General features: G+C 41.1%; 2 protein-coding genes across 3 annotated transcripts in view; one reads left to right on the forward strand and one right to left on the reverse strand.

The window, feature by feature from the left end:
- Positions 1–1,297: 1,297 nt before the first annotated feature.
- Positions 1,298–13,576, reverse strand: LOC113435823 (OCIA domain-containing protein 1). The gene is made up of 8 exons (XM_026699904.2): positions 13,375–13,576; positions 11,679–11,763; positions 10,762–10,815; positions 10,479–10,526; positions 8,823–8,937; positions 5,948–6,108; positions 4,207–4,347; positions 1,298–1,476 (listed from the first exon to the last, which is right to left on the reverse strand). Exons 1-8 carry the CDS (start codon positions 13,438–13,440, stop codon positions 1,439–1,441), a joined length of 708 nt encoding a protein of 235 aa, XP_026555689.1. The 5' UTR covers positions 13,441–13,576; the 3' UTR covers positions 1,298–1,438.
- Positions 13,577–17,634: 4,058 nt separating this feature from the next.
- The window catches only part of FRYL (FRY like transcription coactivator), a 142,903-nt gene continuing 135,413 nt past the window's right edge, over positions 17,635–25,124 (forward strand). Inside the window, exon 1 of one of the 2 annotated variants that reach the window (XM_087936611.1) lies at positions 17,635–17,914. The gene's annotated coding sequence lies outside the window, so the exon portion shown is untranslated. The remainder of the gene's footprint in view (positions 17,915–25,124) is intronic. The other variant, XM_087936610.1, reaches the window with a different exon arrangement.

A 25,124-nucleotide genomic window follows, 5' to 3' on the forward strand; every position in this document is an offset into this window, starting at 1 on the left:
GCTCCATGTTCTCTCATGCCCTTGAATGTCTACATGTGATTGTTGGGAGAGGTAATCTGGGCATGCAAATGATACCTAACATTACCTCTCCTTTTCATCTCGCACAGGTGAAATAGTTGGTGTTCTGAATGAAGGTAATGATTCAAGGTACACTTGGGCAGGGTAACAGACTGCTAATAAACTAAATTTCAATTGAGAAAATGAGAAATACTGTATGTAGGTGGGACGTCCGTCCAGCTGATCAAGTGCCCTGCCAGTCTGGAGGGTCCGTTTGTCCTAAAAGAGCAAGCTCACTTTTTGGAGTCCTAAATCTATCGCTGTCAATAGGCAAAGGACATTTTATCCATTTTGGCTGATTTATCAACTCTTGATAGCCCTGCCAAATTATTCATGCTCTGGTAACTTCCGAGTGGGATTACTGCAATCTGTTATACACGGAAATATCAATTAACTGAAAATATAGCAGTCGGTCTGCTTACTCAGGGAGTGCTAGTGTGGCTCCGTTGGCTGTGGAGGAAACTGGGGAAGGGCAAAGTGCAGCAGAGCAGAGCAGGGGAGAGATAGAACAAGGGAGAGGGAATTCAGAGAAAGACTCAGGCCCACCCTCTCTTCATCCTAAGGCACGTAGGGAGGAATAGAGAAGGAAGAAACACGGGTTGCATGGCTTACGGGGGAGGAAAGGGCCCTGATTCCCTTCATTAGCCACATCTGGGAATAATTTAAAAGATACAAGCTGAGTGCGGCGTCTGCTGGGAACAAACGTGAGCTTATGTTGTGTGTACTTTGGTTATCTGCGTTCCTGGCATCCTCCCAAATGTGTCGAGTTTTTGCCATGCCTTCACATCTGAAATTCCTTCTGCCCTGCCGGACTAATTACCTCATTTTTGCCTTGATTGGACTTATAGTTACAGTTTTTGTTGACCATGTTTTGGACTTGATTCTCTGCAGCCAAAGGCTGTTCCTGGGAGAGCTTTTCTCCAGCCAGAAGGTAACCAGGACACTGGGGGGCAAAGTGGGAGATAAGAAAGGGACTCCTACTGATTATCTATGTTGCCTTTGTGCCACGCCCCGGGTTATCACAACTGGAATGGAGGTAAAGGCTATATGAGCATACAGGAGAAGGCAGCTGGGATTATTATTATTCCAGGCTCTCTGTATGTTTTGCTTTAACTGAAAACTGGATTCCAGATTTTGTTTTTGTTTAACTGCAGTTACTCCAGACCAGTCCATCAGAACTTCTGTCCTGGGTCCAAAGCAAAAGACACTTTCCATTTTAGACACCTTCATGTTCACAATATTTCTGTGAAAAAGAGACAAATGTATCTTTATTGCACAGGTATTACATTTCCATTTCGCAGTAGAACGTTCAGCTGTTTGACCAACAGTGATTAAGCTGAAATAATGAAGCAAAGACGGGTCTTGTGGAAGTTCATAATTTTCACTCTTCCCAAACATCTCCATACTTATTTAACTTGGCTAAAAAGAGACAAAAAAAGAAAAGAGTCATGTACATAAGATCTACGCTTGTCTCCCACTTTACCAACAGATATAAGAACCTGGGGGACACTCTACACCAGGGAGGTCACTCCATTTCATTGAGGGCCACATATGCATTGTGTTTGACCGGGGGAGAGAGAGAGGGGGGGGGGGCAGGATGTGTGTGGCCAGCTCGACATCACTCATGTCGGGTGCCTGTGGTGGCCAGAGAACTCTACGAGAGAAAATGGGCTCCCAAGCTCAGTTTTCGGCTGTGACAGCCTCCTCAACCCTCTGCAGAGAAAACGGAGCTCGGGAGGGCCCCGTTTTCACTGGCAAAGGCACTGTGGGCCGGTCCTTTGCTGTTTCTGGGGTGGCCCCTCAGGCCAGATCTAAGCACCCCACGAGCTTGATCTGGCCCCCAGGCCTTGAGTTGGACACTCCTCCTCTACGCTATTGGCCAACATGCCAACGCTATTGTATGGTTCTACTGTACATAGCCATTGCTTGCACTAGGTTTAAAGCATCAGTGCAAGTACCCTCCCTTACTAGCGACTTGCTGAGACAGTTTGAAGCTACAAGGCTAAATAAGGAGAGTTACAACCAGTTCTTGAAGTTGTAGCTGTCACTGTGTCCTTCTGATCACATAACTGTGCTCTGCACACTTGGCAACCAGAATGCATTTACTACTGGCTGTTGCATTATCCCGCAGTTGCATGATCACAATTTGCAAACTTCATAGCCAGCTTCCAACAAAGTAAAATAGGGAACCTGCAGGAAGTTACAGGTTGTGGCCACATGACGTGCTTAATGGCCGTAGGTGATTCGCTTAATAGCCAGAGATGGAATTAACATATCATAGTCTTAAGTTGGGCATAGCCACGTGATATTTCACTTTATGACTATCTCACTTAACAATGGAGTTCCACGTCCCAGTTGCCACTGGTAAAGCGAAGACTAACACTGTTGTATCATATTTGAGAGGTGTAAATTGCTGGCTCTCATCTTTGGGGCGAGTATCCGAATCTGATGCTATAAATCTGCTCTGCTTGCTTCTCTAGATATGACCCGTGTATCTGCATTTGGTAAAATATTACCATTAAGGTAAAGGAATATATTACAAAAGGTTACTGGTCTGTCAGTTCACTAATACATTCCTCCCTCCATCTTGCTTCATAGCAGCTCTTTCCTGAATGAAATAACAATGCTTTGAAGTATATATAAAAAGGGAGAAGGCACTCAATGTCTACACTCTTATGGGGTACATTATGCTCTTATCTACCAGAGAGAGAAATTTCATTGTCACTGCTCTTGTTTGGCCATTAATTCATACAACTGATTTTACGTTCCTGCCCACCTAGCAGTTCGGAAACATGCAAATGCAAGTAGATCAACAGGTACCACTTCAGTGGGAAAAGTAACAGCGTTCCGTGGGCCTTTGGCATATAGCCAGGTTGGCTACAGGACCACAGAAAATGTCTTTGGACAATGCTGGTTGCCTCAGCTACGAAACAGATGAGTACCATGCCCTCGAGTCGGACACGACTGGATGAAGGAAACCTTTTGTCTTTCACCCATTTTACAGTAACCAGGTTTAATTGTCGATACATTTTTGTTTCTGTGAAATAGGTATTGGCCATAGTGAAAATAGAAAGAAGCAATAGTGCAAACTGGCGGCCTGTGGACCGGATGCGTCATGTGTAGGCTACGCCCACCCCAGCTCCATGAAGGGGAAAACTAACGTGACAGCAATGTGACATGGCGAATTTGACATCCGTGCAATAGTGGAACGCAATAGCCAAAAACAAGATTATCTAGAGCAGGGATTTACAGTCCTAAAGTTCATTTCACTATCAGAAAATCAGTCACACAAAAATATTTATATACATGTCCCCTCTATAAATAGAAAATGAAAGCATGCAAAATATAACAAATGCAATAAAGATCTTAGCGGCAACAATAAAAGCGTAAATGCAATATTTAAATGTAAAGTACCGGTCAGATTTTACATCTGTTTATGAAAGAAGTGGCTTGGGAAACATGACTGAAGACAATGTTGTTTGTGAATTATAACAACTAGATTTAAATCAAAGTGCCTCAAAAGCTAGCAATTCAGGCCTTGTTCTTTTCTGATTTGAGATCGCTATACGAAATAACACCAGGTGGCTCAGCGGCTAAGATCCTGAGCTTGTCGATCAGAAAGGTCGGCAGTTCGGCGGTTCGAATCCCTAGTGCCGCGTAACGGAGTGAGCTCCTGTTACTGATCCCAGCTTCTGCCAACCTAGCAGTTCGAAAGCATATAAAAAATGCAAGTGGAAAAATAGGGACCACTTTGGTGGGAAGGTAACAGCGTTCCGTGTGCCTTCGGCGTTTAGTCATGCCGGCCACATGACGTCTTCAGACAGCGCTGGCTCTCTTTTGTAACAGAGATGAGCCGGAAATGACTAGCACGTATGTGCGAGGGGAACCTTTACCTTTTTTATATACCTGCTTTATTGGCCACTCAGATTTTTTTAATAGTAGAAAATGTTAAAATTCTACAACTCACTTTAAAACAATGATTCCAACAAAAGGAACTAGTCGGTTTAAAAATAAGTACAGAAAAATATTGTTTCCAGTTCATGGCTGTGTATTCCAAGCACAACTAAAACACACAATACAAAATGTTGGCTCCTTAGTACAGTAGCTGTAATATTCCATTACCAATGATGTTCCCAGTTGAATAATTACCTTTCTCCTTTATTGGTAATGGACTTGTTCGAATTTCAGATCTCTGCATTGTTCCAGCCTCATGTCCTTCTCTGTTTCTGTTTCTGAGTTCTTCGTACGTGACTCTTTTCCTTTTAGGAGCTTGTTCCTGAAGCTCAGGTTCTTAAAAGTGAAGAAGAAATACCACCACCACCCCGCCCCACCAAATAAAATTAATTAACTAAAATTAATTAATTTTTTTTGCACACGGATAGCAGGTGTAGATTGCAAAATAGATTTATTTTAGCAGCCTTTATGATTTCCGCACGAGTTTTGACTTTGGGAGAAATTTAAAAGAGACAATATTGGAATTATATCTGATGTATATTGAAATGATCTAACCCTTGTGTATGATTTTCAGTGTGTCATGTGTATTATGTACCTCGATGTTGATCAATCTTCAGAGTGCCAAACTTCAAAGAGGGCATATAAATGGTCAACCTTAGCAAATTTAAGATGTGTGGACTTCAACTCCCAGAATTTCTGAACTCAGCAAACTTCCCATCCATACATGCCAACTCTCTCTAGTTGTTGTCATCCGCCGGCAGCCTGCGGAACTGGCAGCAGAGTCAGACAGTGGGGAAGAACATGGGTCAGTTCTGGAGTCTGGGGAGGACTCAGACAAAGATCCTGCGTCCGATACCGAGATGGGACCAGGACCATCTGGGAGTTGTGTGCTGACTCCGGAGCCTCCAGAATTTGACCGCAACAAGGTAGAGGAACAAGGGAAGCCTGTTCCCAGTGTGCATGTGCGCAGAACTGCCAGAAGGCAAAAACAGTTAAGACAAAAGGGGTGACTCAGGAGTAATACTTAGAGGTGATTGGTCCTCCCATAAGACATAAAAGAGGAGCAAAGGGACAGGAACCTTTGCAGGAAGCAATTTTGTTCACTCTGTTCGGATTAAACCTTGAAGCTCTGTGTGGGCTTTGTACTCTGTTTGGCTTTTTACAGTTAATTTGGCACTTTAGATACTGGCAGCGATTCAAAGGAGAGAAAGGTGGGTTCTTATCTCGAGGGACTGTTTGGGACTCATTACGGACTGGGAATGCACATAATTCCCAGCGTTGAAATAAAACAAGAGTTGTTTAGACTAAGCGTGTGCTTAATTACGGTCTCAGGAAGCCTTGGTCAGACCACGAGTCATGGAGAAAAATCCAAAGCCCACTGATGAAATCTCACTGGCAGAATTGGCAAGAAGAGAAAGGATTAACTTCTGGCCAATCTTAGACATACAGGAAGCATATTTATTGGCGCCCTATAGACGGTTCTCGACTAACGACTACAATGGAGTCCAAAATGTCTGTGACAGTTAAGTGCCCCATTTTACGACCCTTTCTTGCCACAGTTCTTACGTGAATCACTGCCGTTGTTAGTCACACGGTTATTAAGTGAATCTGGCTTTCCCACTGACTTTGCTTATAAAGGAAGTCGCAAAACAGGATCATGTGACCCTGGGATACTGCAACTATCATAGAGACGAGTCAGTTGCCGAGCGCCTGAATTTTAATCACGTGACACAATGGTCGTTAAGGGTGAAAAATGGTCGTGAGTCACTTTTTTCAGTGCCATTGCCACTTCAAGCGCTCACTAAACCATCTGTTGTAAGTTAAGGGCAACCTGTTACAATGCTTTAGTGCTGCTACTTACTGTGCACTGATACCCTCATATCTAAGTAGCCTAAAGAGGGCTTACGTATTCAAATAACTGTAGGCATCTACGTACCTTGAGCGATGCTGTCGGTAATTCCGCTTGGAGCAGATTCATTCACGGAAGAGCTAAATGGGACCGGTTCGTAGAAGCTTGGAGTCGGTGCTGTCTCCGGGGCTGGAGGCCTTTCAGAAAAGGGGGGCGCTCGCGAATATTCAAAGCGCTGGCTTTTGGATCTGTGGAGAAAGAGAGATGGCAAGGACTTCACTGGTTTTAAAAATCGTCGCGCTTAAAAACTCGGTCCGCAGGGCAGTGGTGGGATTCAATTTTTTTTTACTACCGGTTCCGTGGGCGTGGCTGGGGAAGGATACTGTAAAATCTCCAGTCAGAGGTGGTATTTGCCAGTTCTCTGAACTACTCAAAATTTCCTCTTCCGGTTCTCCAGAACTGGGTCAGAACCTGCTGAATACCACTTCTACCACAGGATCTGGCCCTAAGGGCCACCCTGCAAAAAGCAAAGGACTGGCCCGCAGTGCCTCTACCAGAGAAAATGGAGCTCGGGAGCACAGCCCATGGCCCTCAAGAGCTCTGTTTTCGCTGGCAGAGGGTTGCGGGAGGCAATCACAGCTGAAAACAGAGCTCGGGAGCCCATTTTCATTGGCAGAGCACTTGGGCCACCACAAGAGCCCCCAACACAAGCAATGTCAAGCTGGCCACGCCCACCCTCCAAGGTCAAACACAATCCCGCTGCGGCCCTCAGTGAAATCGAGTTTGACACCCTCGCACTAGAACAATCTGACATTGTTGATTTACTAACTGTATTTTGACTGCCAGAGAAATAAGCCACTAACAAATAATAGTATTGGACGACAAAGATGTTTCTTTGTAACATTTTTGCTTCCTAACACTTTTTGTAATTTCACCAACCCATGCCATTTTACAGAAATCTTGTTTTCACACAATGACAATATATACCCATCAATACCTGTTTACTATGCTGCACACACAAAAGAGATCTATGAAAACATGGAACTGTTGTTGAAACGTCTCCAGCTCACCAAGTAGAACTGGAATAACTCTGGAGATCTAAAAGTAGTGACCTTGCAGCTTGAAATGCAGCTCAGATATACCAAGTAGTGTTATGATATATGCGAATGAGGCAGCTGTGCAAGAGTTGCATTACATTAAAAAGAAATGGCCACTGCAAACGACTTTGGTTCCAGGATAGAAAAATGTGGCATAAGAACCATCGTTGACCTGGCAAAGATATTTTTGCCTCTACTTCACATACAACTAGGACTGATGAAAATTTTTGTGAAAGTGATGAATAAGGAAGGTGAAGGTGCTTGGTGTTTGAGAAAGATATTTCCAAGAATAACGGATGCCAAAATTAAGGAAGGCTTTTTTATCGGTCCGCAGATGAGATACGTCAACAATGAAAAACAGTTTGAAGATCTGTTAGCAGGGCCAGAACAAAAAGTCACTGGAAAGCATTCAAGGATGTAGTTGAGAATTTTCTGGGTAACTACAGATTACAGACCACTCATTATATCCAGCTGGTTGACAAATTTCTAATAGGATAAAAGACCATGAAGTGCAACATGCCACTGAAGATTCATTTTTCTATATTCACACTTGGACTTCTTTCCCAATAATCTACGTCCAGTCAGCAATGAATATGATGAAAGCTTTCACCGGGACATTGCCACGGTATCAAGCAACTAGAATCCATAAATGCTGCAGGCTATTGTTGGTCACTGCAGCAAGACACACTGAGTGGAAACAAAAATCAGTAGCAAAAACACTGTTAGACTTGTTGAATACATGCAGTCATAGGATTGTTGTGGTGGGGGAAATAGGAATATTAGATATGTTTGCCTCCTTCAGTTATTTGGGAAAAAAAACAAGACGGGATGAAAAATCATAAATAAAATAAACCCTAATTGTTCTATGGAAAAGGTATCAGAAACAAGCAGCTCTCATTGTTACTTTGTTTTTTGGGGAAAGTTACATGGCCTCGGGATCTTGAAAGCTGAAGGAGATAAAAGCAATATAAACTAAAATGCACAATCGAGGCCAAATATTACACTAGATTGTCACTGTAACATGAGGTGCAAAAACGTAAGATCACTGAATGATTTAAAATCACATGGCCTAGCTATAGTTCTACACAATGCTATTCTAGACAGTTTTATTGCAAGTCCTATTACATTGATTATCCTTTCCCATTAATTGTACACTGTATCAGGAAAAGGAAACAGTGAAGAAAATTTCCCAGATACGTGTTAAAAGAAACAGAGATTTTAAATTTTCATAGATAGCTTAAGGTTCAAGAAAAATTGATCATTTAAAATTTGTGTCTTGTCTTGTTTTGTTTGTGTGTATTCAAAAGCATTTATTTCTTCCCCTCTACTTATGCTTCTCTCCTATTAACACCATAAAAATATAAGTTCTGGTTAAATTCAAACCATTTGAATTGGTTCAATATCGGCTTCAATAAAAATTCTTGCCTAAACATCATTCTATGAAGACCAGGTTTAAGCACTGAAGTTTGGCAATGTTATTCTTAAATATGTTCCAACTATCTTCTCTTTCAAGCAAGACTACCCTTTGGGAAGACTTGAATAAATGTCCAATGTTTCCATTTGTCTATATTTTTAAACTCAAAATCTTCTTTTCTGATTCTAAAGAAAAGGCAAACGTAAACCACATACAATCCGTATTACCACCAAGTTGATTTTGTTCCCTTCTAAAAGAAACTGACAATTTAATATTTTGAAAAATCTTGGAATTCAAGCTCATAACAGTCCGATGCAGACCACACTCATTTTCTGAAGACATGTCATGTATTATTGTAATGGGAAAAGTAAACAACAGTATACAGTGACTCTGTTGTTTTAAAGCAGGTTTTCTTTCTAGAAATGACAATCTTAAATAAAAAAAATCTTACTGTGATTCATTCCTCAACATTTCTCCCAAGGGTGAATCTTTTAGGTTCATAAACTTCTCTTTGCATACATTTATGTAAGATATCTTCCCAGCAAACCATCCACAGATTCCTGCAACTTATTTACAAAGGGAAACAAATACTCTTTAAGATGTTTGACAAAATGACATTTTAAATAAATGAACATAGTTAAAATGGAATCCATGGAAAGTGTCACACACACAAAAACAATCTCTTCCGTAAAACGTGCTTTTAATTTTCTAAACATTTCCCCCCATTTCTTGATGACAACGCACACCGAACTTATAAAACTTCTAAGTAAAGAGGTCAGCAAAAAACATTCAGGTCCATTTTAATATAACAGAGCAAACTACCAATGACTTTTAAGCAAACAGTTCTACAGTATTTTCTCTCTCTTTTTCAACAAGTTGATGATAAACTCCTAATACAAGTCTAGAGCCAAAATCCTTACTTATAGTTTAGGTGTACAGACAACTCTACATGGACAGGGTTATATTATAGCTTTCCTACTGTTCCTATTTGTATTTCTATTTTTTTCAGAAGTTAAAGAAAATGAAAAATCTATTTATCCATATCTCTCTCTCTCTCTTTTCTCTATCTATCTATCTATCTATCTATCTATCTATCTATCTATCTATATATCTATCTATCTATCTACAGGTAGTTCTCAACTTACAATAGTTCCTTTAGTGACCGTTCAAAGTTACAACAGCACTGAAAAAAGTGTCTTATGACCATTTTTTCACAGTTACGGCTTTTGTGCCATCCCCATGGTCATGTGATAAAAAATTCAGATGCTTGGCAACTGGTTCATACTTATGACCGTTGCTGTGTCCCAAGGTCATGTGATCAACTTTTTCAGACCTTCTGATAAGCAAAGTCATTGGGGGGGAAAGTCAGATTCACTTAACAACCAGGTTACTAATCCACTGCAGTGATTCACTTAATAAGAAAGGTCACTAAAAGGGGCATCATTCACTTAATGTCTCGCTTAACAACAGAAAGTTTGGGCTCCTTTGTGGTTCATAAGTAGATGACTAACTCTATCTATTTACCTACTTGCCCACCCTTACTTTACTTGGCATATATTCTCAGATAGTGACATAGATGTCTTATTGAGGGGTGTATATGATAACATGCCTGACGACTTTAGCCACACAAATGCTGGAAATTGTGCATTTGTGTCAACAGTTGGAATGCAAGCCATAACGGTGGCATTTTGCACATGTGCCATTTTATATCCCTGCTACAGAACGGGATTCTGTGTTGATCCCCCAAGACTACTGTATCAAGGGTTGATATTATTCTTAGCAATAGTACCACTAGTTCATTTAGTACGTATTAAATTACTTTCATATACTAAACGTTTAAAGTTTGCTGAAGAATCTGAAACTTAACAGAGGGCTCAATGAGCAAAACAGCCTTGGAGAGCCTACTAAATAGGCAGTGTTTACACAGGCACCTAAATTTTGAACCTTGATAGTATTGTCCTATTACGTTGCTCTGCTTTTCGTGCAACATTTTTTATAGAATTTGTTAAAAGCTGTATAATATTTTCTCTCACTAAATAATGAGAATCCTCACCCTCAGCTCTGAGCCATTAGGTACAACAGAAGTCTGATATGAATGAAAACTCACATGTCATTTTTGGTATAGCGCCGAACTTTGGATGAGACGTAAGGACTCCTGATAATCAACATTAAGAAGGGGAGAAAAGGAAAATTACTATACAAAACTGTTAAGTTAAAAAAATAGCCAGGCAATTATTTAACTTTCAGCATGCTAATATCACTTAGCTTCATTTTTCCCCCAATTAGACCTATAATTTTAAAAAGTCATCATTAAAGATTTGCAAAATATGTCACCTGGGAATGATTTTTCCCCCCACAGAATTTCAAATTTAAAGATATTTGGAACATACCTCTACGAACTAATATATGGGTGATCACCATGGCAAAACTTGAGAAAGGCAAACCTAAGAAAAGGGGAAGGGGCGCAGAACATCCATGAGGAGGTGAAATTTTACTATATTCTGAGCAACAAACATTAAACCTGTAAATATGTTTCAGATAGTACAAAACAGGATCCTTTCAAATCAGAAAACTTTCAAGACAACAGCAAGGGAACCGAAGTACAAATATTTCTCTGATCAAGTTCATGCGATGACTTCTCGCTCAATCAAATTACTTCACAGAGTTATTGTAAGAAGCTTAACAGTTGTTAAATAAGCTTCTGGAAACATCCACCTTCTTCTCAGCTTCTAGAAGGAAAGATGAAACAAAAATACAACCCGCAAACTGGGTTCATATACTTGCTAAGGCATAATGTGGCTTACTCCAGGTTATCATGTTGTGGGAATCCAGTCACTCTGATCTATCAAGGAGAGTCTATAATTCAGCATAATGTATGTGTTGGCAATAGGAGATATATAACTCAGGAGTCTCTGTATTTCAACAATGGAAAGTGGAATTGAATCGTGCTTCACAGGAACAAAAAATGTTCAACCATCTTCTCCACTACTGCATAAATTCTAAGACACATATACTACATTACAATGTGGGACACATAAATATTTTCACACAGCCCTGAGCCTACACATATTTTATAACTGGTACAAGGTATTTTTCACCACCATCTTGGAGTAAATGTCTCATTCTTGGTAAACCCAATGGATCACAGATATGTGAATTATATGGAAGTGTCCCCTCACCAACAAGCCCCAGTAACATAACTGAACTGTACATCTGTGTAAGCTATATTACCTATAAAAATCAATTATTGATTATTTGGCAAAAGAGGCCAACAACAACAAGCACAAGCAAGGAACATTTTACTTACATCTGTATAAGAAGCTCTCTCTAATGCATTCTCGGCTTACTCTGTATTCTTCTGGTGTCAGTTCATATGAATGATCTAGCTTGTGCTTTTATTAAAAAGAAAACACTAAGCATTAGAGTTTTAAGTATCTCAACTATAATAGATATCAGGATGAAGAAATACGTTTTCCTATGATTTTAACATTATATAATTATTATTTTTAGATATCTTTGTATCCCCCCAGAGAAAACCGGAATGTGGAGTTATGACACAATTTCTATTTCTCACCATTTGAATTGTCCATATAACCCCCTATACTACATGTATACTTTCAGATACATGCTGTGATAAACATGTTAGTATGTGTCAGGTGCAAATAATCAGAAGCATTTGTTGACTTCAAAGCACAGAAGAGTTTATTATTACTACCCCTGTACAAGAATCTAGTCAACTAACGATACTGAAGAAGCTGCTTGGATGAGAAGCGAAATGTCTTCAATGAAAAAACATGAAAGTCCAGTTTACTCTTAAAAAAGCACCTTTGGGACTTCTTGATTTAAACCTAATACAGAAAATTAGCACCCACCCCTCTCCTAGAAGAATGAAAGATTTAAGGTAATATAATATTCTACCTTTTTACTATTTCCCAAAACATTTCATTCTTCCAGGGGAAACATTAAAAAGGCAGAATATAGTATTTCCCAAAACACTTCATTCTCCTAGGAGAAATATTAAAAAGGCGGAATATTATATTTCCCTAAACCTTTCATTCTTCTAGTGGAAATATTAAAAAGGCAGAATATTATATTTCCCTAAATCTGTCATTCTTCTTGGGGAAACATTAAAAAGGCAGAATATAATATTTCCCAAAACACTTCATTCTTCTTGGGGAAATATTAAAAAGGCGGAATATTATATTTCCCTAAATCTTTCATTCTTCTTGGGGAAATACTAAAAAGGCAGAATATTATATTTCCCTAAATCTTTCATTCTTCTTGGGGAAACATTAAAAAGGCAGAATATAATATTTCCCAAAACACTTCATTCTTCTAGGAGAAATATTAAAAAGGCGGAATATTATATTTTCTTAAATCTTTCATTCTTCTTGGGGAAATATTAAAAAGGCAGAATATTATATTTCCCAAAACATTCCATTCTCCTTGGGGAAATACTAAAAGGGCAGAATATTATATTTTCCTAAAACTTTCATTCTCCTATGGGAAATATTAAAAAGCCGGAATATTATATTTCCCAAAACATTCCATTCTCCTTGGGGAAATACTAAAAAGGCAGTATATTATATTTCCCTAAATCTTTCATTCTTCTTGGGGAAATATTAAAAAGGCAGTATATTATATTTCCCTAAATCTTTCATTCTTCTTGGGGAAATATTAAAAAGCCGGAATATTATATTTTCCTAAATCTTTCATTCTCCTAGGGGAAATATTAAGAGGGATGGATGCTAAGTTTCTGCACTAGGAAGGCTGGGATTGCGCTGATTCCTCATCTAACTCCGCGTGTTTTTCCTTCCTTCTGGATCCGACTGGGAGCAAGCATTATAATCCTGGAGGGGAAAATAAAAAGAACAAGAACCTCAAGGTCAGCGGAGCTTATCGTCCGATATGGAAGAACCAGGCGGGAGAACCAGATAAAACGTTCGATCCTTCGCTTCCCCCCACCGCCTTACCGGGCATGGAGAGAGAAAGGTAAAAGCTACCTTGTCAACCATCCCGTCCGTGGGACCGTAGGATCCGGGAGCTCGCGACTGACCAGGAGGCTCCATTGGTCGGTCTACGGGGCAGAAACACCGACGACACAACACGCCCCCCTCCCACCCCGCACTCAGTCCCGCTCAGGGGACTCTGAAGCCAGAGGGCAGAAAGCTCAGAAACCGGAAGTTCCGCTCAGAAACCGGAAGGACGCTAGGAAGGACGCATTCCGGTCAAATTGTGCTTCCCATAGATAAAAGGCGGCTAGAAGGACCCAGGGGAAACAGAGAGGTGGGGCGAGAGAGGCGCTGCGGAGTCTCACCGTTAGAGGTAAAGCATATGGAGCCAGTTTAGGTTATTACTATTATTGTCATGATACCTGCTGCGGGCGAGGGAAGATGCTTTCAATCAAGCCCACGCTCGACTGCAAATGGTTGCTTTGCGGGTTTGCACGATTTAATCCTTTTAATGTCCCAAAGCTGTGTGGGTAGGCAGTTGGACTTTCTTTGAAGACGTTTCGCTTCTCCACCAAGAAGCTTCTTCAACTCTGTAGTGTACAGCTAAATGTCTATGGAGGTTCTCAGCCTTCCAGGTCATGGTTGTCCCAAAGGTGCTTTTTTCAGGAGGCAACTGGACTTCCTTGTGTTTTTTTCTTTTTCTTTTGAAGACGTTTCGCTTCTCATCTAAGAAGCTTCAGCTCTGAATGGATGGTGGAGAATGGAGGGATTTATATTCCTTGCAGACAGCTGGTCATTTGCAGAAGAAAGGCCAGTGGCCTCTTGAAAGTGGCCTCTGGATGGCTGAGAACCATTTATTTAGCCCAGGTAAGACACTTCTGACATTGTTTGTTGTTCAGGAGCGGCTTGACAAGAGGAATACGACATTTGAAGCCCATGTCCAGGATCCGTCTGTGTGTGGTGGCTCTTGATGCACTGACTCCAGCCTCAGTCCCCTCCTTGTGAAAGTCCCCAACACTTTTGAATGGCCTTTTCCTGACAATCCTGCGGTCATCCCTGCTGCTTGTGCACCTTTTTCTTCCACTTTTCCCTTCCACATAACTTTAATAGAAAGTTAAAGTATGTGCTTTGATATGGCACTTTGGAAACATCCAAGTTCTTTTGCAATTACTTTTTGAGGCTTTCCCTCCTTATGGAGTGTCAATGATGGTTTTCTGCACAACTGTCAGTCCAGCAGTCTTTCCCATGGTTGTGATTCCGACTGAACCAGACTGAGAGACCATTTAAAGGCTCAGGAACCCTTTGCAGGTGTTATGGCTTAATTAGCTGATTAGAGTGGGACACTTTGAGCCTAGAATATTGAACCTTTTCACAATATTCTGATTTTCTGAGATTGTGGATTTGGGGTTTTCATGAGCTGTAAGCCATGATCATCTCAATTATAACACATCACGGCTTGAACTATCTTGTTTTGCATGTAATGAGTGTATCTCATATATTAGTTTCACCTTTTCAGTTGCATTACTGAAATAAATGAACTTTTGAATGATATTCTAATTTTTCGAGTTTCACCCGTATAGAGATTTGCTACACTTTCTTTTTTTAAAAAAGAGTGTTTATTGGTTTCTTTTATTTTCACTTTTATTTAAATAAATTTTTCTATATTTTAAGATACTTATTTTGGTTATTTATTTTTATTAATTCCTCGATTTATTTATTTATTCAACCTTCTATAATTTATGTGAAGTATGGCAGTTACCATAACGGGAATTTCTGCACTACTAATGAAACAGCCATCAGTCATTTTGTTCATTGACAGAAAACTCTAGTGACAGATAAATAACTGTACCCATTGCTGATCCCAGTTCTTCAACAAATTGTATCTGTTCACTTGTTCTCTCCTTAAAGATAATGTAAGAGAGAGGCTAACAATCTTGCAGCTAGCCATGGATTCAATACCAGTACAGCTAATTTAAACTTGTCTCATTCTAAGGATGAAATAAAGGCAACATTATGGAGACATGGGGAAAAAAGATGTTGCCATGTTGGGACTATGCTTAAGTGCAAGTGGGCAAATTGTCCCTATTCACAAATGAACTGACAAAAGTTTTTGTCACAAGACTTTCCTATGTTCTGGAATCATGTAGCATTTATTTTTTGTGCCACGGCCCGGTACCAGCATCACAAAATGATCCACGGCCTGGTACCGGCATCAGCATGCATGACAAGGCAAGGCAAGCCGAGCGACCAGCCAGCCAGCCATCCCCGGCTTCTCCCCGCCACCTTCAACTCCTTTGTCAATGGGCTTCGCTTCGGGACGGCTTCGGGATGGTCACTCGGCTCGCCTTGCCTTGGGTGCTGAAAGAATCCTCGCGCCTTAGTTTCGTTCAAAGCTGCCCCCCCCTTCGATGAAACTAAGGCGCGAGGATTCCTTCAGGACCCAAATGCCGCTTTCCAACCGGAAAAGCTCACCCGGAAGCACTTTCTCATCAAACAAGATGGCGGCACCCAGCAAACCGGTGGCCCGGTAGGAAATGTTCCACTGACCGGTACCGGTCCATGGCCCCGTGGTTGGGGACCCCTGCCCTAATGTATCCAATGAATTGATAGTAATTTCCTTGGGTGCTCAGTGATATAAATTATTAGGCGCTTGTCTCACTGCCCTGATTGCCTAGCGCTTCACTCCTCTCTGACTCTTGTATACATTTAAAGGCTATATCATTTTGGGAGGCAGCTATAAAACTTATATACAAAGTCCAACTTAGTTCTCACATGACATTAAGCTGCTGATGAACAATTATTTAATAAAGATGCCACAGTTGGCTGGCCAGCTCAAAACCCTAATACATAAATCATGATTTATAGGCTAGAGCACCTTGGTTCACCTATCACATTAATTAATTGCTTTGGTTTTGGTTTACTTAGCGTGACATGTGAACCTTCCACTGGAAAAAAGAACTAGAAACTCAGCATGGGAAACTTGTTCTAATTGTGACAGTGGAGTATTCATCATAAAATATACACAGTTCCATTTTAATTTTGATCATTATCCAATACTGAAATTCTTTGATGCAATACAAAACAAAAACAACTAGCAAAGTAGGATATGATTCATCAAAAATATTTAAAAGTTCAAATACAATGCAAATAATTGGTGAAGAATTTTGTGTGCTAGAAGCATTAATAGGTGCTCATTAGGACTGAATACCAAAATATGTTGAAGTGGCTTAGTCAAGAATGAATTAATGAATATCAAATTGCAAAACAAGTATCTGAAGAAAGAACAAGGGAGGGAAGACTGAGCAGCTTGTACTTGAACAGAAATAAGATTCTAAGGAGCGTGTAAACTTAATGTAAGTCATGATTATATGCAAGAAAATATAAAGAGTAACTAAATTTGCTTATATTTTCTTTTTGACTTGCCTTTTAATTCATTTCTTTCAGAGTCTTGCATAAATTGCTCTGTTGGATAAATAGGTTTGTAAGAAAGTCTGTATAATGTTGTGCTGTGTTGTTTTTTGCTGCAAAAGTGTAATACTGAAACTGAGCTTAGAATTCAGCAAAAGGAGATAAATATCTGTTTTAAAAAATGAAAACCAACAGTATTAGGTAATTTACACCTCGCTTTTCAGCAAGGATTATTGTTTAGGTAGCTGCAAATCAGGGAAGACATCTCTGTATTTTTTTACATCAGTTTCTCAATCTTGGTAAAGTTATGAGGTGTGGATTCCCAGAATTCTCTAGCCGGCGTGCTGACCAGGGAATTCTGGGACTTTGAAGTCCGCACACCTTAAAACAGAGGTCTTCAAACTTGACAGCTTTAAGACTTGTGGACTACAACTCCCAGAATTCCTCCTCCAGTCATGTTAGCTCAGGAATTCTGGGAGTTGAAGTCCGCAAGTCTTAAAGCTGTCAAGTTTGGAGACTTGCCAAGGTTGAAAAAGACACGCTTTACCCCAGGAGCTCGGTGGCCCCTTCACCCAATTCACGAGCCCGTGGACAGGCGGCTGAAGTTTACGAGTGACTTCCGTATTGACCAATGGCAGGGAAAGGAAACGTGCTGAAAACCCCAATGGCGACGAGCATTGCCAGCCCCTCCGTTGCGATTGGGCGTCCAAGCGTCCCCGCCTTTTGCGTCCGGGATGGGCCGGTTTGAGAACTCGCTCGGTGCACCACCAGCCAATCGGAAGGAAGGAGGGACGCGGCGACGGAGGAGTAGCGTGGCTTCCGACGAATGAGCGAGCTCGATGTATTGTTCCTGTTTGAGAGAAGGCCACCAATCGGGAAGACGCCGGGGTGGGGAAAACGGTGCTTGGGCTGCCGAGTTCGAGAGAGAGAGAGAGAGAGGAAAGGAGCGAGGAGGAGGGGAAAAAAAAAAGCCCCTGCGAGACGCCGAGCGAGCCTTCCCGTCGCTCTCGGATCCGCAAAGGACCCACAGCAACAGGCGGCGCGAGAGGGCGGCCATGGTGGTCGCCGGCATGGAGGGGGAGTCTCTGGGCTAAGTCCCCGAAGCATCCAACCACCCCGGGAGGGAGGAGGAAAAGAAAGCGCCTTCTTCACCTCGGAAGAGGAGCGCCTCTGCCGCCGCCAGGTAAGGCGCCAGCTCAGCGGAGAGCGGCGGAGCACCATCCAAGGAGAGGGGTGTTGCTGCTGCTGTTGAGGGGAAACGCCGCCTCGATGGGAGAAAGTCGGCCCACCTGCTGAGGAGAGAGAAAGAGAATATTATCCCGTAGGAGCCGGGCAAATATCGCCTCCCTCAGCGGCTGCCCTCCTCCTCCCTCCTCCTCCTCCTCCTGACGCGCGGCTTTTGTTCACACGGCAGCCTGGCTTGGTGGTGATGTGTGTGTGTGTGTATGGGGGGGGGGGAGGCAGATGTTTGCCCTGAGGCCGTTACTTCCCCCGCCCCTCCGTTGCCCCTAGAAACGGGAGGTTGTGGGAGGGGTGGAGGAAGAGAGGCTCTCCCTCAGTCCGGACAGCTGCCCCCCCACACACACACACCTTCTCTCACTCCCCCTTTCTGCCTCCCACTCCCCCCCACAACCCGCCGACTTGGTTCTGCCCGGCGCGCGCAGGTTCCTTCAGGCGGGCCCGGCGCGCGCCGAGCAGAGAGCCCCTCCCTCGCTTTCTCTCCCCCCTCCCCTCCCCTCCCTCCCCGTCTTTCCTTTCCTTCTCAGACCGCGAGACGCCGCCGCCCGCCAACTTTCTCCTCCCGGAGGCGGTGAGGGTGTGTGTGGAAAGGAAACGGGTGGGGAGGGCCCTCGAGACGACTTGCTCGCTCCTTCCTTCGCTGGGTTTTTCTACTCCCCCTCTCTCTCTCACACACACACACACACACACACACGCACACCCCACCCGCGGCCCGGGGACACGCGTGAGGGTGTGGGCGTGACCTTTTCCCCTCGGCTTGGCCGGCTGCGGTCGCCCCTCAGAGCCTCGCTCCCGAAACGGTGCGTGGCTTTTGTTTTGGGAGCGGAAGGACCAGCCTTGCTTTCTCCCCCACCCCTCCGCTTTTGCCCGTGGGACTGGGGCTCGGGTGGGTTGGAAAGAAAGTGCCGCCCGTGGGACGTGCGGGGGGGGGGGAGAGAGAAGAGAAAAGAAGGGCCGGTTGGTGGCCTGTCGTCGTTGGGAGCGTGGGTACGGCGCTTGCTAACACGTGCGTGGAGCGAGAACAAGGGCTCTCTCTCTCTCTCTCTCTCTTTTGTGTGTGTGTGTGTGTGTGTGTGGAGGGCGAGCGGGAACGGCGGAGACAATGGGCCTTTCTTAACGTCGGCCGGCTCTTCTTCCACAGGCCTGACTTGTGAAGATGCGAAGAATTCCCCCCCCCTCCTTTCTTGGGGGGGTGCTCTCTCTCTGAGCTTGCTTGTCTTCTTGCAAACATTTCATTACCCAACTAGGTAACATCACCAGTTATAGTTAAGGAATGGGATTTGTTGTCAAACAGAATATATGGCTTCCCCTGGCAGTATTGGTGATCTTGGAGGTTCCAGGGAAGGAGAATATTTGTAGCTCGGGGTCGAAATGAAGGGGCCCTTGGTGCTCTTGGAGCTTGTTTTCTTGCAGATGTTTCATTACCCAACTAGGTAACGTCACCAGTTATACTTAAGGAATGGGGTTTGCTGTCAATTTATATTCTAGTGGCTTCCCCTGGCCATATTGGTGATCTTGGAGGTTCCAGGGAAGGGGAATATTTGTAGCTCAGGGTTGAAATGAAGGGGTCCTTGGTGCTCTCAGAGCTTGTCTTCTTGCAGACATTTCATTAAACTAGATAACACCATCAGAGCTAGTAAAGAGGGCTGTTTGCAGTCAGTCTATATTCTGGTGTCATGCCTGTCTGTGTGGGTGGGGGTGGTCTTAGGGATTCTTTGTTTGGGCTGTTTACTGTTGGCTTCTTGACAGTTTCTTGACTGGGGTATTGGTTACTTGATTGTTGGTCTGAAGTTAATCTATGCTGGTTGATTGTCTCTTTTGCATTGTCTATAGATGTTAATGTCAGTGTATTGATTCTTTTTTTTAGTTAGATTAGAATTTTTTATTGGCCAAGTGTGATTGGATACACAAGGAATTTGTCTTGGTGCAAATGCTCTCAGTGTACATAAAAGAAAAGAGACATTCGTCAAGAGTCGAGAATCATCAGGTGCAACATTTAATAATAGTACAATAAGCAATCAAATCATACTAGGAAACGGTCAACAAAAATTGTAAGGATACAAGCGACAAAGTTACAGTCATACAGTCACAAGTGGGAGGGGAGGGGTGATAAGGATGAGAAGATTAATAGTAATAGTAGTGCAGACTTTGTAAATAGTTGGACAACGCTGAGGGAATTATTTGTTTAGCAGAGTGATGGCGTTCGGGGAAAAAATGTTCTTGTGTCTAGTTGTTCTGGTGTGCAGTGCTCTATAGCGTCGTTTTAAGGGTGGGAGTTGCATCAGATTGACAATAATTCCTTTTGTCCAGGATGTGAGGGGTCTAGATATTTTCACAGCCCTCTTTTTGACTCCTGCAGTATACAGGTCCTCAGTTGAAGGCAGGTGGGTAGTAATTGTTTTTTCTGCAGTCCTAATTATCCTCTGAAGTTTGTGTCTGACCTGTTGGGTTGCAGAACCAAACCAGACAGGTATAGAGGGGCAGATGACAGACTCAGTTCCTCTGTAGAACTGTATCAGCAGTTCATTTTTTTTTTTTTAAGTTGCAGGGACAAGGCATGGCTCATTCTGAAGAAAGACCTGGCAATCTTAGGGGTCTGGGTGCTATTTGTTTTGGGTCTGGGTGTGTAGTGCAAGGTACCGAATGTGCTAATTCTGACGAGTGGAAATGAAATGTTTTAGGAAACACTCCTCTTTTCTTCCCCCTAAACTGAGAGTTTATTCCTTCCAGAATAAACAGAAAATAGTTGCGATTGTTGCATAAATAGGTGTTCAGAGCAGATTTTATAGGGAATATGTCTTCTAATAAACTGGCAGCTGTCTGCAACTCACCTGTAGAAGAGACTTGAAGATTTCCAAATATGGACTCAAAACTTGGTTCCAGATTGTTTGTTTCTTATCCATGATGCTACCATTTCATGGAAATGCTGTTCTCTCTGTAGAACCTAATTTATTCAAAGTTAGAAACTTTTAAGATGTTCTTGTTATGATATTGAAATTAGCTACAGTTGGTAATATATGAACAAATGGTAATAAGAGGTGGGGCGTATTTCCTTGAAGTCTTTGCTTCTCTCACCTAGAGAAGAAAATGTTTGAAATTGTTGGTGCTTTGTGTTTCTCCATAGATTTGCTTGGAATAGGAATTGCTGTTTTTGCTGGCATGTGTTCCCTACCAGCTCTTGTATGATGTATTTATGAGAAGAAAAACAATGTCTTCTGTCACCTACCCCACTTTGTCTTCATTTTAATAGTGCCCTGATGCTTTGCTTTTATTTCTTACGGGAAGAAAGACTGGAATTCTAGTGCAGTAAGATCTGGAGGTCTATATATCTGCTGCACTTCAAACATCGGAGTGCACATTAGGCAATTGTTTTAAATTGGATTTGTACATAATCACACACACACACACAATAATAGGTGTGTTATAGACAAGAACTCATTTCAGCTGAGCAGATGTTAGGTTGCACATTATGTTGTTACTATATTACAGTGCTCTTACTGCAGTTGTAACTACAGTAAGCTTTCAGAATCTCAGAAAGTAACATAAGTGCTAAAAACAATAGCAAGGATCAAATCCAGAGATGCGTTGGTTGGGTGTTGTTACCAATTGATACAGTGTTTTTATAACTCTGAAACAATACATTACATTTATAGTAAGATATTACCAATATATAAGGAGTTATTTTTCAGTTGACAAAAAACTATGTGAACAATATAGTTTAAAGTTTAAACAAAGGAAAATGGAAAGAGGGCAAATAAACCTCTATATTGTTTGTACGGGTGGTTCTTCACTTAACAACCACTTGTTCAGTGACATTTAAACTTGCAATGCCTCTGAATGAGTGGTACTTCTGACAGGTCTTGTAGGTACAACAATTGCAGTGGCCTTGTGATCACATGATTATGAACTGGGTGCTCAGTGACTGGCTGACAATTGCAATGCAGAGTCCCACAGTCATGCAATTGCCATTTGTGACCTTCACTGCTGGCTTCTAGCAAAGTCAATGGGGAAGTGGGCAGGAGGTAACCAATGGAGTGCTGTTGCTAAATGGTGTGGTCACATGATGCCACATTTTTAAAAATCTAGTTCTAATTACCATCATCAACTTGAGTAGTACCTATTTATTACATTTAAATGGTCTTTGAGCTGTTGTCACAACTTACTTTTTATGCCACCATGAAATTATATATACTACTTTCAAGTATGTTGCAGTACATATAACTTGATATATGTATATCAAATTATATACATGCAGCATATTATAACTTGATATACATATAACTTGATATTTATTTTCAAATTAGCTATATTGTATATTACTTATTGGAGCATCATGTAACCCCAGGGCACAACTCCATAACAATCATAAATATGAGCTAATTGCCAAGCATCCAAATTTTGATCATGTGACCATGGGATACTGCAATGGTTGACAGTGAAAACCCAGACGTAAGTCACCTTTTCAGTGCCATCATGAAAAAGTCACTAAACAAATGAATATGAGGCAAGGACTCCATTTCCTATTTTCCTGACATTTACCTTCCTAATATTTGTGTCTCAAAGATCCTCTAATAGTTCTAGACTTAGTCTGCTCTAGATATTAGCATTAACTTTTTCTTACATTATTTCCTGTATTCATGTTGGTGCAATTATTTATAAAATCTTACATGAGATAAATGACTATGTCTACTTAGAGCAGGGTTCATTTTTTCTGTTTAAAAGCAATTGAAGACAACAATGAGATCAAGTGACAATGTGAAGAGAGACATACAACGTGATTGTATGATGCTGAGTATATTCCTGCCATATTCACAAAATTAAAGACACATTAAGAATATAGTTAAAAAGAAGAAATGACTTTCCTGTTCCTCACAACACAAACCAACAATTTTAGTAACTTACTAGATAACCCTTGACCATCAGGTCATTTATTTTAAACACAATTTCTTATCACAAGTAGGTAAGGAACGGAGGGGCAGAGTGATTTCCAACTTCTGGCTTCTCTATTAATTTTTTTGTAAGGACAATCATGTGAGCGTGGCAGTAATGAAGGGGCCACAACTTTGCAAAATTTCAATATCATGAGAATCATGGGTCGTTTTGGACACATTCTTTAAGTCAGCCCATTTGAGCTACATTGTTGCTTTATGATATACCATTTTGCCCAATTTAAGGTTATAAACAAACTCAAGAGTTTTAGTAATAGACTGCCTTGTCTTACAATGAAACAAATGATTAATTCTCACTATATTTCATTTCTTTGTAAACAAATCCTTAAAGCCTCATCAAATAATGTCCTAGGAGTTGATTTTTTTTTCATTTTCATTCCCTTCTCACAGAATTCTTTAAAGATTTAACATATCTGTTTTGTAAATCCAGTATAAGAAAGTTATTCAAGTCAGTCTTTGTTATTTGCATTTCCCCTTTAATTATTAAGACATCCATCAATTTCATTTGTATGTCTAGTGTAACATCTTTTTTCATATCATTCTTGTAACCCAGTGTTCTTTGAGAAGTCTGTCTGGGCTAAGATGATGTTCCCTTATCTCCCAGAACTCCAAAACCCACTGTTATCCAGCAATGTTCTCCTAGGGAGCAACTCTGGAGCATTTGTGGGTGATCCTAAGTCCTCTCCTAGTCTGGAGAGGAATTGCAAAGAGCCAATCCACCTTATTCTGCCACAGTCATCACCATTTCTTCCTGTAAGCCCAAGAAGGAGGTTTATTTCCAGTAATGAGGTTAATGATACTATTGGATCCTTTAATATTTTTAGAATGGTTTGCTGGATGGAATTAGTGTAAAGTCTGTGACTTTACATCAAAGTTAATTTGAAGAATATTGGTCAAATCTGATTTTCTGTTCAAGTACCACCTGTAACTGAAGATATTCTCATGCTTGGACGTTTTCTGGCCTTTGTATATTCAACAGTAATAGTTTAAAGCTATTAATACTAGAGGATCACATACAATAAATTTTTGGACACTCTCGGTTTTTGCCTATTCTATGTTCTGAAACAGATTTTTATCTTGTTTTCTGAATATTCCCAATCAGGAAGTAAAATCAATTGTGCAATTAAATGTGGAGGATGATTAAGAGGGAGTCAGTTTCCCATGTTTAACTGTTTCCCATTGTTTACTGCAAAAAGGAAATCAGTTATTTCTTATATCAGAATGCTTGTAAAAGTGTTTTGAGTATAATTTTGTTTATATCTTAGCCTTTCCTTAAAACCAAGTAAGATTTAAATCCTGTTGTTGCATGTTGAAACCTGAATTGTTATAACAGTCAAATAAATGCTTCAGGGGCTTCCAGAGTGAAATAACTATGTTTTAAATATGAATGTGATTTTATCTCCTAATAGAAAAGAGGAATAGGGAAGGAAGTTCATTGCAGTTTAAGCAATTAAAGTGCTACAAATATTATATAATATACTTAGTTAAAAACGGAGACATAGTTCAAATAAACATGTATGCCATGGAATCTGAACTATGATCCAGTGTAACTTTCTGATTGATCACTGTTAGCACATTTTGAAAGTAAAATTAAATATATCTTGCTTGCACTGTTTGAATGCAAAATAAATAATATTTTGTAGTACGTGAAATGATGAATTAATGATCCCTAGAATAAGCCTACAAGAAAGTCTGAAAACCTAAGGAGGCCTGTTACGTATTTGTTTTTTTGTGCACCGCCCAAATAGAAATAAAATCAATGAGCTCTTTGCTAAATAAAATTGCTAGATTGCATTAAGTAGGACTGAGGACAGATGAGATTTGCTTTTTCAGAAAGTCTATGCCAGCTTCTGCCACCCTAGCAGTTCAAAAGCATGTAAAAATGCAACCAGAAAAATAGGGACCACTGTGATGGGAAGATAATAGCATTCCGTGCGCCTGTGGCGTTTTGTCATACCAGCCAGATGACCATGGAGACATCTTCGGACAGCACTGGCTCTTCAGCTTTGTAATGGAGATGAGCACCGCACCCTTGAGCCGGAAACGACAAGCACATATATGCAAGGGGAACCTTTACTTTTACCTTTATGCCACTCAAAATGATTTCCTGTGACATAAATTTGATCTATCAATAAAATAAAGTGGTAATTGAAAGACAACACATTTATGTTCTTATGATGTCCAGTCTAATAAATTAACTTTAAA

Source organism: Pseudonaja textilis, chromosome 6 (genome assembly GCF_049901715.1).
Source record: "Pseudonaja textilis isolate UNSWEBS1 chromosome 6, rPseTex1.2, whole genome shotgun sequence".
Taxonomy (NCBI): Eukaryota; Metazoa; Chordata; class Lepidosauria; order Squamata; family Elapidae; genus Pseudonaja; species Pseudonaja textilis.